At 38.4% G+C, this 14,705-nt stretch overlaps 1 protein-coding gene across 1 annotated transcript in view; it reads left to right on the top strand.

The window, feature by feature from the left end:
- Positions 1-14,705, top strand: part of LOC137386781 (uncharacterized) — a 168,532-nt gene that overhangs the window by 90,885 nt on the left and 62,942 nt on the right. The window contains 14 exon segments of the mRNA XM_068072928.1: positions 1,101-1,249; positions 1,800-1,977; positions 3,684-3,962; positions 4,633-4,826; positions 5,861-6,059; positions 7,026-7,145; positions 7,275-7,436; positions 7,820-8,059; positions 9,629-9,895; positions 10,154-10,333; positions 10,475-10,669; positions 11,719-11,901; positions 12,373-12,582; positions 13,632-13,792. Coding sequence (XP_067929029.1) covers positions 1,101-1,249; positions 1,800-1,977; positions 3,684-3,962; positions 4,633-4,826; positions 5,861-6,059; positions 7,026-7,145; positions 7,275-7,436; positions 7,820-8,059; positions 9,629-9,895; positions 10,154-10,333; positions 10,475-10,669; positions 11,719-11,901; positions 12,373-12,582; positions 13,632-13,792 — 2,717 coding nt within the window.

Raw genomic sequence — 14,705 nt, 5'->3', positions numbered from 1 at the left:
TACTACCTTTTGAACAAAATGATTTTTTGTCTTTCAAGGTAGAACCCCTACGAGCAGTATATTGATTATTAATAATTTACATAGACAGCTAACAACGCTTACTAAATATCTACTCGGCCAATTAATAGAATCTGCTCATCATCAGTATTCAATGAGCTAAGTAATAGGTGACATGATTTACACAAGTTGTTCCATGTAATATTTTTACAAATTAAAATTAAAGGATTTTAATCTTTGCCAAAGTTAACAGCCTAAGATGTAGACATAGCAATAGGCTATCAGCAGACTTGAGAGTAGATATATCAATATTAACAGACTTGAGAGTAGACATATCAATATCAACAGACTTGAGAGTAGATATATCAATATCAACAGACGAGAGTAGATATATCAATACCAACAGACTTGAGAGTAGATATATCAATACCAACAGACTTGAGAGTAGATATATTAATATCAACAGACTTGAGAGTAGATATATCAATATCAACAGACTTGAGAATAGACATATCAATATCAACAAACTTGAGAGTAGATATACCAATATCAACAGACTTGGGAGTAGATATATCAATATCAACAGACTTGAGAGAAGATATATCAATATCAACAGACTAGAGAGAAGATATATCAATATCAACAGACTTGAGAGAAGATATATCAATATCAACAGACTTGGGAGTAGATATATTAATATCAACAGACTTGAGAGAAGATATATCAACACCCACAGACTTGATATATCAATATCAACAAACTTGAGAGTAGACATATCAATATCAACAGACTTGGGAGTAGACATATCAATATCAACAAACTTGAGAGTAGACATATCAATATCAACAGACTTGAGAGTAGACATATCAATATCAACAGACTTGAGAGTAGATATATCAATATCAACAAACTTGAGAGTAGACATATCAATATCAGAAGTCTGAGAGTAGAGATTTGAAAGCTTCTTCAACTACAATGTGTTTTATGTGTTGCCGATAGCTTTTGTCAACATAACATAAGTTAAAGGCTAAAGGGGTGTTAAACAATTGCACAGATAATGGATGATCTTTCCTTCTATAAACTCTCCTTATAATCTTGTTCAGGTACATATATGAACACAACTCAAGCTGCTCAGTGTGAAAATTGTCCTCCTGGATTTTACTGTGTCAATAGTGCGATCTGGCCTGTTGCCTGCCCACCCGGTGAAATCTGTCCAGGAACAACAGGCTATGACATCAGTTTGTGCCCACAAGTAAGCTTCATCTAGTTACAGTAGGAATATTCTTTGGGTGTAAAGGGATGCTTACTTGAGCAGCATTACTGTGCTTGACAGGTGCATGTGAGCTTGCTAATGATTTCTTCGTGATTATCATACATATAAAAAAATCTTATGTCACCTTGGCTCAGACTCTTCTTCTCTTAAAATTTTTGTAAAGAAGAGGTGGAGCTATAGTTGCCAATGAGGACAGGAGATAGAGCACTTGACCTCTGAACAAGTGAGAATAGGTGATAGAGTGTGTGGCCTGTGAATAAAAGTTTTGGGTCCAATTTCCAAAGAAGGTGGGACAATCAACTTTGAATTGCACTCTTTACTAAATCAACAATTCAGGGTAGTCTGCACTCTGACAGTCGATCACTCAGCTGGAGTTAAAGAGGAAAAAAATATATACATATGTGATACATTAATCTACTATTCATATTGTATTTAATATAACGCTACCTATAAAGTTCATAACGTAAATAGCTGGTGTTAGCATTGCAATGATTCGAAATTCTTGCACCATTTTTCTATTGCCTTGTAGGGAACCTACAGCCCTGGATTGGGTCTATCAGACAGCTCGCAGTGTCTTCAGTGTGACGGAGGCCATTATTGCCCATCTGCAGGCATGAGTGTTGTGGGGCCAGAATGCTATGCAGGTTATTACTGTAGAGAAGGAGTGGACACTCCTGCTCCTTCAATGAACAACACTGGAGATGGATGTAAGTTAAGAATGATAAGGCATTTCCTGTTAGTAAATCAACACAATGTCAAACAACTATTTGCTGCAGCTAGCTGTCTGCTATTAACGGTGGATAACCTCAGAGTTCTATCATCAGCCCTTACTAACACCTAAAGTTCTATCATCAGCCCTCACTAACACCTAAAGTTCTATCATCAGCTCTCACTAACACCTAGAGTTCTATCATCAGCCCTCACTAACACTAGAGTTCTATCATCAGCCCTCACTAACACCTAAAGTTCTATCATCAGCCCTCACTAACACCCAGAGTTCTATCATCAGCTGTCACTAACAGCTAGAGTTCTATCATCAGCTCTCACTAACACCTAGAGTTCTATCATCAGCCCTCACTAACACCTAGAGTTCTATCATCAGCCCTCACTAACACCTAGAGTTCTATCATCAGCCCTCACTAACACCTAAAGTTCTATCATTAGCCCTCACTAACACTAGAGTTCTATCATCAGCCCTCACTAACACCTAAAGTTCTATCATTAGCCCTTACTAACACCTAGAGTTCTATCATCAGCCCTCACTAACACTTAAAGTTCTATCATCAGCTCTCACTAACACCTAGAGTTCTATCATCAGCCCTCACTAACACCTAAGGTACTATCATCAGCTCTCACTAACACTAGAGTTCTATCATCAGCCCTCACTAACACCTAGAGTTCTATCATCAGCTCTCACTAACACCTAGAGTTCTATCATCAGCCCTCACTAACACTAGAGTTCTATCATCAGCCCTCACTAACACCTAAAGTTCTATCATCAGCTCTCACTAACACTAGAGTTCTATCATCAGTCCTCACTAACACTAGAGTTCTATCATCAGCCCTCACTAACACCTAAAGTTCTATCATCAGCTCTCACTAACACTAGAGTTCTATCATCAGTCCTCACTAACACCTAGAGTTCTATCATCAGCTCTTACTAACACCTAGAGTTCTATCATCAGCCCTCATTAACACCTAGAGTTCTATCACCAGCCCTCACTAACACTTAGAAGCCTGGGCCTGAGATAATCAGGCTAATTGTTTTCCAACCTGATCTTACGTCGGAGTAAACTCGGCTGCTTAGTTTAACTTTGTTCGTCTGCATTTCTTGTTCATGTAGGAGTTGCACTTCCTGTTTATGTAGGAGTATGTCAAGTTAATTGGACGATTAGTTCTTGAGATATCACCGAAATACCAAGGGTAATTCACACTGACCGAGAAATAAAAAATGGCTGTTAACAGAGAATTAGTTTCTAATGATACACTGATTTAAATTCTTAGTAATGGAGGATTACAAATAAACGAAGCTAAAAAACTCTCTCTACTCGGCAACAAAGAGCATTACAACAAAACTATTTGTTGTTCTGTTCATAACAAAAATACACACTCTATAATTCTCGGTGTGCTGCAATCGTTATGTTCTTTCAGTTACCTCTCAAGTACCACTTTAAAAAAGTTTACTCTATTTGATATATGTTTTTTCATGGAGTTCTACGAACTTGAAGCTTCGACCTGATATTCAGTTCAAAATGAATTGTGCTGCTCTAAGCGCTTTCACAGTCTTTGGAAAGTTGTTAATCCGATCTAGGATCAGGGGACTCCCTTGTGTGTACCATGCTTCAAATTATAACCAGCACTCTATTAGTAAATTACTACATGTACATGTATATAGTGATATAACTTCTTGCAGCCTATTGTCCGATGGGCAGCTATTGTCCGCAAGGCTCATCCAACCCCATTCTGTGTAAAGAAGGGTCCTACTCTGATGTAACCCACCTTAGCTTGTGCAAAGCTTGTCCCGCTGGCTACTACTGTCTATCAAATGCTACTACCTATATGGATACTCCTTGCCCTAAAGGAGCCTACTGTCCAGAGAACACTACAAGTGCCTATGAGTACTCTTGTCCAGCCGGCACATACAATAATGTTACAAGGTCGCAAGACTTAGATGCCTGCATTCCTTGTCCACGTAAGATCTAGCTTTTTACTTCTTGACATCATAGATCTCTACTTGGAAATCATTGGGTGCGTTTAGATTCTTTACATACACACCTCGAAGTTGTAAGCGTCTGGTAGTATTGGGTAGACAAGGATATTCGATGGCTGAGTCAGCTTCATTGACAATAGATAAACTCGTGTTGATCATTAAAGACTGCTGCTAAGGAGCTTTATAAACAGTTTAATGTTTTCAGGCTATAAGAACTCTTGCATCAACAAAGGCATTCTGTTTGTGTTAAAAATGTTTTATTGAACTCCATAGGTCTTCAATGGAGTAATTATCGTATTGGGAACATGTTGCTGAGAACATTACGTAGAAAATAACCTCATTCTCATAGATGCATGTAGGACTAAATGAATGCTTATTTCGTGCCACAGGCCAAAATATATATTTTTGAATACATTGTGCGCGTATCCATCTGGAGAAATCTCAAATCACTCCTAGTCCAGAGTAGTCTGCTAGTGAGCTGTATCATGTTTACATGTTTGCATCTCTAATAAATATAATATCGAGGTCGAAAAGTTTAGAAAGTCTGTTGAAGTCAAACTGATTGCTCAACTGGCTAACTAGTGAAAGATCTATCCTAGACGCTGATATTTATATCGGCAAGCTTCATGCAATACATTACTCAATGTTTTAGGTGGAAAGTACTGCAGCTCTGAAGCTAGCGAAGTACCAGACGGAGACTGCGAGCAGGGTTATTACTGTACGAGAGGCTCCTACTCTAACAGACCAATGTACTACAGTAACCTGACTTCACATGACTCTATCTGCCCCATATACGCATATAATTTTACTGGAGATATCTGCCCAATAGGATTCTACTGCCCAACGGTATTGTCTCACAAGACTTACATTTTATACATACAGTCATACTAGTAGTTATAGGTAGGTGAGGCATGCAGTCGGACTCGTACTAGTAGTTATAACAAGGTGAACCATACAGTCATACTAGTAGTTATAACAAGGTGAACCATACAGTCATACTAGTAGTTATAACAAGGTGAACCATACAGTCATACTAGTAGTTATAACAAGGTGAACCATACAGTCATACTAGTAGTTGTAACAAGGTGAACCATACAGTCGTACTAGTAGTTATAACAAGGTGAGGCATACAGTCATATTCTAGTAGTTATAACAAGGTGAACCATACAGTCATACTAGTAGTTATAACAAGGTGAACCATACAGTCATACTAGTAGTTATGACAAGGTGAGGCATACAGTCATATTTTAGTAGTTATAACAAGGTGAACCATACAGTCATACTAGTAGTTATAACAAGGTGAACCATACAGTCATACTAGTAGTTATAACAAGGTGAACCATACAGTCATACTAGTAGTTATAACAAGGTGAGGCATACAGTCATATTCTAGTAGTTATAACAAGGTGAACCATACAGTCATACTAGTAGTTATAACAAGGCGAACTATACAGTTCGCCAAGCCAACACTTATTTTACTTTTCGTATATATTTGTTTATATTGCATCAGCAGCCACCTCATCTATGTTGTTGTAGGGTTCATATTGCATCAGTAGCCACCTCATCTATGTTGTTGTAGGGTTCATATTGCATCAGCAGCCACCTCATCTATGTTGTTGTAGGGTTCATATTGCATCAGTAGCCACCTCATCTATGTTGTTGTAGGGTTCATATTGCATCAGCAGCCACCTCATCTATGTTGTTGTAGTGTTCATATTGCATCAGTAGCCACCTCATCTGTGTTGTTGTAGGGTACATATTGCATCAGCAGCCACCTCATCTATGTTGTTGTAGGGTTCATATTGCATCAGCAGCCACCTCATCCATGTTGTTGTAGGGTACATATTGCATCAGCAGCCACCTCATCTATGTTGTTGTAGGGTTCTGCCATCCCCATCCCTTGTGATCCAGGCACATATTGCGCGACTGAAGGGCTAGCCTCACCTACAGGTTTTTGTACGGCAGGTTACTACTGTGAAGGAGAAGCATCAATCGAAAACCCAGTAGAATGTCGAACAGGACATTACTGCCCTGAGGGCACATCTGTGGAACAACTCTGTCCTCCTGGCACTTTCACAAGTACTTTTGCTACATTTCATATACTTCCATAATAAGTGTTTTTTGAGATATATCGGACTCTCTAGCAAAACAATAGAAATTATGAGATCAAGATTACGGCGATAAAACCTCTAGGCAAAAGTCATAATGCGGTCAGTTGTAAATGAATAGAGAAAAGTTGGCGTGTCAACCCTGTGAATGGTATATGTTAATACGCATAAAGTATTGTAGTTAGTCGCTATCATGTTAACACTGACAGTCCTTTGTGATTGTAGGCCTACCTATTAACTGATAAAGGTACTTGGTCCTGGAAGCTTGTAACAAACCAAGACTGATGCTCATTTTAAATTGTTTTTTTTTAAATCTTTGAGCAAGTGGCACTACATGCCATTATAATAAATATGTATAAATATGCCTAATAATAAATCGCTAGATGTCGTGTTTCCTTTCAAACTTGGAAAGTAAACCGGGTATTATATGAGACGCCAAGTGTATTCGTAATAATTACGCTCAATAGCATTATTATATAAATTCTAAATAACTAAAATGTCAAATGCTATAAACAATTTAAATACGCATAGAGATAGATCAGTGTTATAAGATTAATATCTCAGAGTCAATGCAAAAAAACATGTTGAAATTCTTTGATAGCGAAGTATAACATGTGTTACACAGACTACTGACTCTATTAAATATGCAGTATAACATATGTTACGCAGACTACTGACTCTATTAAATATAAAGTATAACATATGTTACATAGACTACCGACTCTATTAAATATAAAGTATAACATATGGGTTACATAGACTACTGGCTCTACTGAATATAAAGTATAACATGTGTTACATAGACTACTGGCTCTATTAAATATGAAGTATAACATGTGTTACACAGACTACTGACTCTATTAAATATAAAGTATAACATGTGTTACATAGACTGCTGACTCTATTAAATATACAGTATAATACATATGTTACACAGATACAACTGGAAACAGAAATGAGACAGAATGCCTGGCATGCTCTCCTGGCTATTACTGTTCAGGTTATGGAAATTCTGTACCCGTTGGGGAGTGTGATGCTGGCTACTTCTGTCCTGAAGGTTTGTGTTTGTTCATTTGCCTACAACAGATTATCTATGGCCCAACTAGTCAACGAATCAATCGATGGAAATTTTTATTTTTCCAATAATCGGTTGGCTAATTCATGAGTGAATGGTTTACATTTGCAGGAATTGATGCGCCGCGTCCGGTCGGACTCGCCTGCTCTCCTGGTCATTTCTGTCCTCAGGGCTCTCATAATGAAAGTGGTTGCCCATCTGGCTACTACCAGTCGCACTGGAAGAAGGATTATTGTGATGAGTGTCCCATCGGATACTACTGCCAAGCTATAGGTTGGTATCGTAACAAATCCTCTGATGGCGAAGTATTGTTTGGTAAACAAATTCCTCTCATGTACTAGGAGTGTTTGTTGAGAAGTAAAACATTGCTAATGTGGGAACATGCATTTTTTCTGTACTCGATAGTCTTCCCTTGTTGCCTTTTGCTGACATTTACGTGAGGTTTTCATGATATAACATTGGTTAAGAATTCCTTTTCGCTGAAAGATATGAGAAAGTTTGGTTATACAGTGTTGAGGTGAGAAAGGCTGGTGCACGAGTTGTAGCAGGCTTATGTTAGAAACGATTGGTTAAGTTGCTGTATTGGCATGTTGATTGTTTCACTGGACCATTACACCTACGCTAATAGATACCACTGGTCTTCTATGCAATTGCAGGAGACTACGAGGTGTTGGATGCGGAGAATATGACGCTCACAGGAAACTTCAGTGGCAGGTACCGAAGTTATAGAGGAGTGGATATACCAGAGCTGTGTCCTCCAGGCTCTTATTGCAGAGAAGGAACACAAACTTCAAATCAGTACATGTGCCCTCCTGGTACATACAGCAATGTGTCTGGGCTCTGGAATGAAACGCAGTGTACTCCGTGTACCCCTGGATATTACTGCCTCGGACCAGGTATGAAGTTCTTAAACAATTTGGTTCCAATATCTCATTGCGTCGTGATGATATGCTTTTGCCTTTCTCTTTTCCTTTACTATACAAAAACATGCGAATCGTGAACTGTATAGATTGCACTGGTAGTTTTTCCTAACTACACCAAAAACTGAATGCAGAGAACTCTACAGAATGAAGACTTGCAAAATATAACAATGTAACCATAAACATGAATTTAAACATCATGATACATGCTGTAAAGGAAGCCGGACAGGCGGTTTTACAGTCCTACACTAATCTCAGATTACCTGCATAGTCGTAGTCAAGATATATACATATACATGTATTTGTATATATAGGCAATATATGCAGTGAAGGACATATACAGAGAAGGCACTTATATAAGCACTACGGCGAAGTAAGCTTCGCCTCCTTTTACCGAGTGCCAAGTCAGTCTCTTTTTTCTTTGTTGGTAGCTCGGCCGAGATGAGCCGAGTCGTCTCAGAGAGCTGGCCCAAATACAGGGCCAGCTGGCTTTCACCACAATATCATACATGTAGCTTCTACAAATTAACAATAAATTTTTTACTACCAAGAAATGTTCTGCGGAACTGAAGATTATCAGCATATTGTTTAGTTATGATTCAAAGTTATCTGTTAACCGTAAGCTAGTAACTATTAAAACAAACCTGTTGAGTACAAAATTAGATTTGTTATTTTTATAATATATTGATGCAATTTACTTGTACCAACTATAAAAAACCGTCCATTTGCATTTGGTACATCGCTCTGCGTCTGCACTTCCTGCTCTGCGTCTGCACTTCCTGCTCTGTGTCTGCACTTCCTGCTCTGCATCTGAACTTTCTGCTCTGTGTCTGCACTTCCTGCTCTGTGTCTGCACTTCCTGCTCTGTGTCTGCACTTCCTTCTCTGTGTCTGCACTTCGTGCTCTGCGTCTGAACTTTCTGCTCTGCATCTGCACTTCTTGCTCTGCGTCTGCGCTTCCTGCTCTGTGTCTGAACTTCCTGTTCTGTGTCTAGTGTACAGTGCAACTCGTTACAGTGTACATTCATTGTATTCATTTTATACATGTTTGAATGGTAGCTGTAGCTTATCCTAGAAGAACTGATAGAGGCTCTACTTACATATTTTGACATCTGTAAAAATGATCCCTATATTTCTCTGTGCAGCTTACAAAAGTTGCTTTCATGAACTTCATATTAGCTTAGTCATTTGTGCTTGATTATCGATTATTGATGAAAATATAGAGCATTGTATGTAGTCCACATGCATTGAATGCAACTTAGTAGTATAACTTGTAATCTATGCTATGTACTCTGATTAATGGACTGTTTTCTCTGGACCTAAGTTGCTGAATTTTTTTATATTTGTAATATTTTAAAAATAATGTAATAGCATCTTACAACCCCATAAAGCACTAAGTCTGCATCGTGTTTGTGCATGTTGTGCTGCGTGTAACCTGTCTCTATAAACTTTGTATGGTGTTGCTTGGTCACGAAGTTCCTCTACATCTTACAGTTTGACTTGAGTATCATTCTTATATTGAGTTACTCTCTGTATAATTGTACAGGAAATGTAGCAGAGACTGCCCTATGCGAGGCTGGTTATTACTGCACCCTTGCCGCGCAGTCTGCCAGCCCTACCGATGGTCTAACAGGGGACATTTGTCCATTGGGAAACTTTTGCCCTACCGGCAGCGTGACGGGAACTAAATGTCCTCGTGGGACATTCAACAACATAACTGGTCTCAGCAATTCGAGCGAGTGCGAACCGTGCACTCCTGGATACTACTGCTCACAGTTGGGTATGAGCTCTCTCTCCGGCCAATGCTATGCAGGTGGGTATTTAGCAACTAGTACAAGGCATCGCATTAATATTACCTTCTTTTAAAAAAACATGCATATTTTTCACAAATAGGCTTGATCATTAGGAATTGTGTGCTCGTGTTCATTGTGACTAACGGTGAACAGTCTAAAACCTTCGATGTTTGTTATAATTTCAGGTTCCTCTTGCCTGTTGGCATATTTATAGAGAGTTAATTTAAAAATCACAATAGGTCTATGAAACTGATATTACACAAAAAGGGCTATTATAGGTTATTACTGTATGGGTGGCAGCTCTGAACCTGAGCCTTTAGACCAAGCGTATGGTGATGAGTGCACAGTCGGCCACTACTGTCCTAATGGTACTCACACACCGATAGCCTGCCCTCCCGGAACATTCCTAGCAACTAGTGGAATGGGCAGCTTAGATGATTGCAGGCCATGTTCTTCAGGTATCACAGGCTATAGCTATTTAAAACGTCAGTTTCGATGTGCCATTCATTTAATCCGTGTGTGTCTTAGATCATCTGTGGTCAAAGCAAGAACTGTTTTTTTCTCAATGGTTTGGTGAAAATTATCCTTTTTTGTGTTAGGCCGATACTGTGAAGATGCAGGAATGACCAATACTACCGACTATTGCCAAGCAGGCTATTACTGCTCAGGAGGGGCATCTATCTCATCACCTACTGATGGTATCACCGGGGATATTTGTGCCGCGGGCTATTACTGTCCAATGGGCTCATCTTATCAGCTCCCATGTATTAATGGAACCTACACCAATTATACAGGTATGTGGTCACGCTATGCCTCACCATAATCTCATGAGCTAAAGTTACTAATATAATAAAGGTAGATGTAAAATCATTAATACTTGTATCAAAAAGGGGTAAAAGAATTATCATTTACAAAACATAAAGAAAATATCACGAGTAAATAACAAGCAGTCACGAGTAAATAACAAGCAGTCACGAGTAAATAACAAGCAGTCACGAGTAAATAACAAGCAGTCACGAGTAAATAACAAGCAGTCACGAGTAAATAACAAGCAGTCACGAGTAAATAACAAGCAGTCACGAGTAAATAACAAGCAGTCACGAGTAAATAACAAGCAGTCACGAGTAAATAACAAGCAGTCACGAGTAAATAACAAGCAGTCACGAGTAAATAACAAGCAGTCACGAGTAAATAACAAGCAGTCACAAATAATTCGCAGTATTTTATTTCTTACTCCAATAGTTTTAATTTATTTTCCCAAATTAAAATATATATGGGCATAAATTATTTTGGTATTATTGTCATTATTTATTAGCATAAATTATAAATTTTTCGTAACTCCTTAGTATTTAAAATTTTAAAAAACGATTAAGTTTTACTGATTGACTGTCTGTGAGACTATCTGTTCAGCGTATCTGTTCAGTACATTTGTTCAGCGTATCTGTTCAGCGTATCCATTCATTGTATCTGTTCAGTGTATCCATTCAGTGCATCTATTCAGCGTATCTGTTCAGCGTATCTGTTCAGCATATCTGTTCAGCGTATCTGTTCTGTGTATCTGTTGTTTATAACACTAAGCGTCGTAAGACCTGTGAGAGGAAGTTAGATGACCTGTGTGACCTAGCGATGACCTGTGTGACCTAACGATGACCTGTGTGACCTAGCGATGACCTATGTGACCTAGCGATGACTTGTGTGACCTAGCGATGACCTGTGTGACCTAGTGATGATCTGTGTGACCTAGCGATGATCTGTGTGACCTAGCGATGACCTGTGTGACCTAGTGTTGAATCTCTCTCTCACCTTTACTCACAGTAATAATAGATATGATTTAATCTTGCAGGTGCGGTCGAATGTGACATTTGCCCCACAGGCTTTTATTGTACAGAAAGAGACAAAGCCATACCCTGTAAACTAGGTCACTACTGTCCTCTCGGTACAGGAGATGACCTCGTTGCTTGTCCAACTGGTACATTTGCCAACGTCACTGGACTTTCTGAGGAGGTCGAATGTTCTCAATGTTCAGGTTAGTAATTAATTCTTTTGCTACTAAGGCAAGATTTTTGCATTCATTGTTGCTTATAAGTTCAGTAGCAGTTTCATTTTTGATTGCGATACCTGATGAAGCATTTCACATACTACCATGTGCTACCACCATGTGCTACCACCATGTGCTACCATCATGTGCTACCACCATGTGCTACCACCATGTGCTACCACCATGTGCTACCACCATGTGCTACCGCCATGTGCTACCACCATGTGCTACCACCATGTGCTACCACCATGTGCTACCACCATGTGCACATTTGTTATAAGTCATTGGTTATAGGTTTTCTGTTGATGATTTATTAAAATTGTTTGACAATATTTGCGCAGCACTTTGCAAAGCTTTTCAATGTTACAAGTATGTTTGTACATTACACATCAAGTGGAAGATCATGCAACTCGTGTAGCCCATTAACTGCTATATATACCGCTATCTTTGTCGGTTCAGGTGGTTACGCTTGCACATCAGCTGGTCTCGCTGAACCAGACTTCCAATGTCTGCGAGGTCATTACTGTGAGTATGGAGTAGACACTGCCACTCCCCAGCAAGGCTCCGGTAACAAAGGCTCTGGAGACATTTGCCCTGCAGGAAGCTATTGCCCTACTGGATCATCTTCCCCAGTACCTGCGCCTGCTGGCAGTTACACCTCGACAAATGGTTTGTCCCACCAAATAATTGGAGGCACACTTGTGTATAAAAGCTCCATAAACCAAATTTTAGAATGATTACAGAAGTTTTTTTCAATTATTTTATTGTCATGAATGCTAAGTTCTGAGAGTTGAAACCCATGAGTTGATTAAAACTCATGAATTGGTTTCGTGAGGTTTTCACGACATACGAGGTTAAAGCATTCTGGAGCTGCGCTCATATGTCCATTTTCTCATTTTTCAATGCAATATTTTCTAGATATAATAACTAAATAAAATTAATCCGTTGCTAAACTTAAAAACACCTAAAACAGGTTATTGTAATGGAAAAACATGTTTTTAATTGTTGGAATTCCCTTCCTACGGCCTATGCTAACAAAGTTACAAATACCTATTTAGTGGTTATCATTTGCAATATAATCTAACATTACCATGTACAGTACTGTATGGAGTTCTTCCATTTGAGACAGACTTAGTGGCTAATGACTGTGTGACTAACTTGACAGCAATGCGTTCATCAGAGTTTTGTGACGCTACGTAAAATAGCATAAACTTTGAATTTAACTTGAACGAGTTTAGCTTAATAAACACTCACCTAAAGCTAAGTTTTAATCTTTTACTAAACTTAACTCCTATTTTGTCTTCAATGTAATATTTTGTTATTTTTTTCTGGCTTGGCACTTCTTGCCTCGCTTTCACTATAACTTTTAGCTGGCACTTTTTAAACTTTTTTTCAAACTGATTCGACGAAAAAGACTGAGCGATAATGTTCTCAAAAGCAACCACTTACAACTTGGCCGCATGGTGGCTGCTGGGAGGACCGACTTGTATCACAACGTTCTGTCGTATCTCAAGGTAGAAACTTGCTTGCAATTTTGCTCGTATCTCGATTTTCTCGTATGTCGATTTATGACTGTGCATTTATTTTGCTTTGTAAGCACGAGGTTGTATGACTTGTTAGAACTTAGTCTTTTGTTCTGATTTATGCTATAGTATAAACATATTTCAGTCTGTTAGACGCTATCGCCTCTTCTAAATTTAGAGTGGAACTAATTTTAGGTCGATGGAGTTTTGATCCATGCCCAGCAGGTTTCTTCTGCACTGGTAACATAACTACTCCCACGGACTACCCATGCCCTACTGGGCACTACTGCCTTCAGAGTACTGAGTTTGCCACTCAGCACCCCTGTTCACCAGGCACTTACAACAACATGTCTCAGGTACGTGACAGTATTGCATTAGCTGTATAGGCATTGTATGTAACACATATTACTTGTATATGTAAACAGCAGGCGTTGATCTCACCTACATTAGCTAATGAAGGGTATAAACTATAAAGGTTATTCGATATGGCGTTGTGATGAGGCCTGGCAACAAAGGCTTCAGTTGGAAAATGAGCAATTAGTATACAAAACATTAACTATCTTTATAAAACTGATGAGATGAATCTTAAATCCATAGTTAAACTGATCAGATGATTCATAACTCTATAGTTAAACTGATGAGTTGAACCATAACTCTATAGTTAAACTGATGAGATGATTCATAACTCTATAGTTAAACTGATGAGATGATTCATAACTCTATAGTTAAACTGATGTGATGATTCATAACTCTATAGATAAACTGAAGTAGTATTCATAATTCTACAGTTAAACTGATGAGATGATTCATAACTCTATAGTTAAACTGATGTGATGATTCATAACTCTATAGATAAACTGAAGTAGTATTCATAATTCTACAGTTAAACTGATGAGATGATTCATAACTCTATAGTTAAACTGATGAGATGATTCGTAACTCTATCGTTAAACTGATCAAATGAATCATAACTCTATAGTAAAACTGATGAGATGATTCATAACTCTATCGTTTAACTGATCAGATGAATCATAACTCTATAGTTAAACTGATGAGATGATTCATAACTCTATAGTTAAACTGATGAGATGAATCGTAACTCTATAGTTAAACTGATCAGATGAATCATAATTCTATAGATAAACTAATGAGATGATTCAGGACACTGAAATCACTTCATGGAGTCTTTATGCTTTTTTGACCTATTGGTCTTTTGAGCAGACTATATATAACATGTAATCTAGCAATCACTAATAACAATGCAGTTAG

The sequence above is a fragment of the Watersipora subatra genome, chromosome 1 (genome assembly GCF_963576615.1).
Source record: "Watersipora subatra chromosome 1, tzWatSuba1.1, whole genome shotgun sequence".
NCBI classification, from domain to species: Eukaryota; Metazoa; Bryozoa; class Gymnolaemata; order Cheilostomatida; family Watersiporidae; genus Watersipora; species Watersipora subatra.
This window is presented reverse-complemented; position numbering and strand designations above follow the sequence as displayed.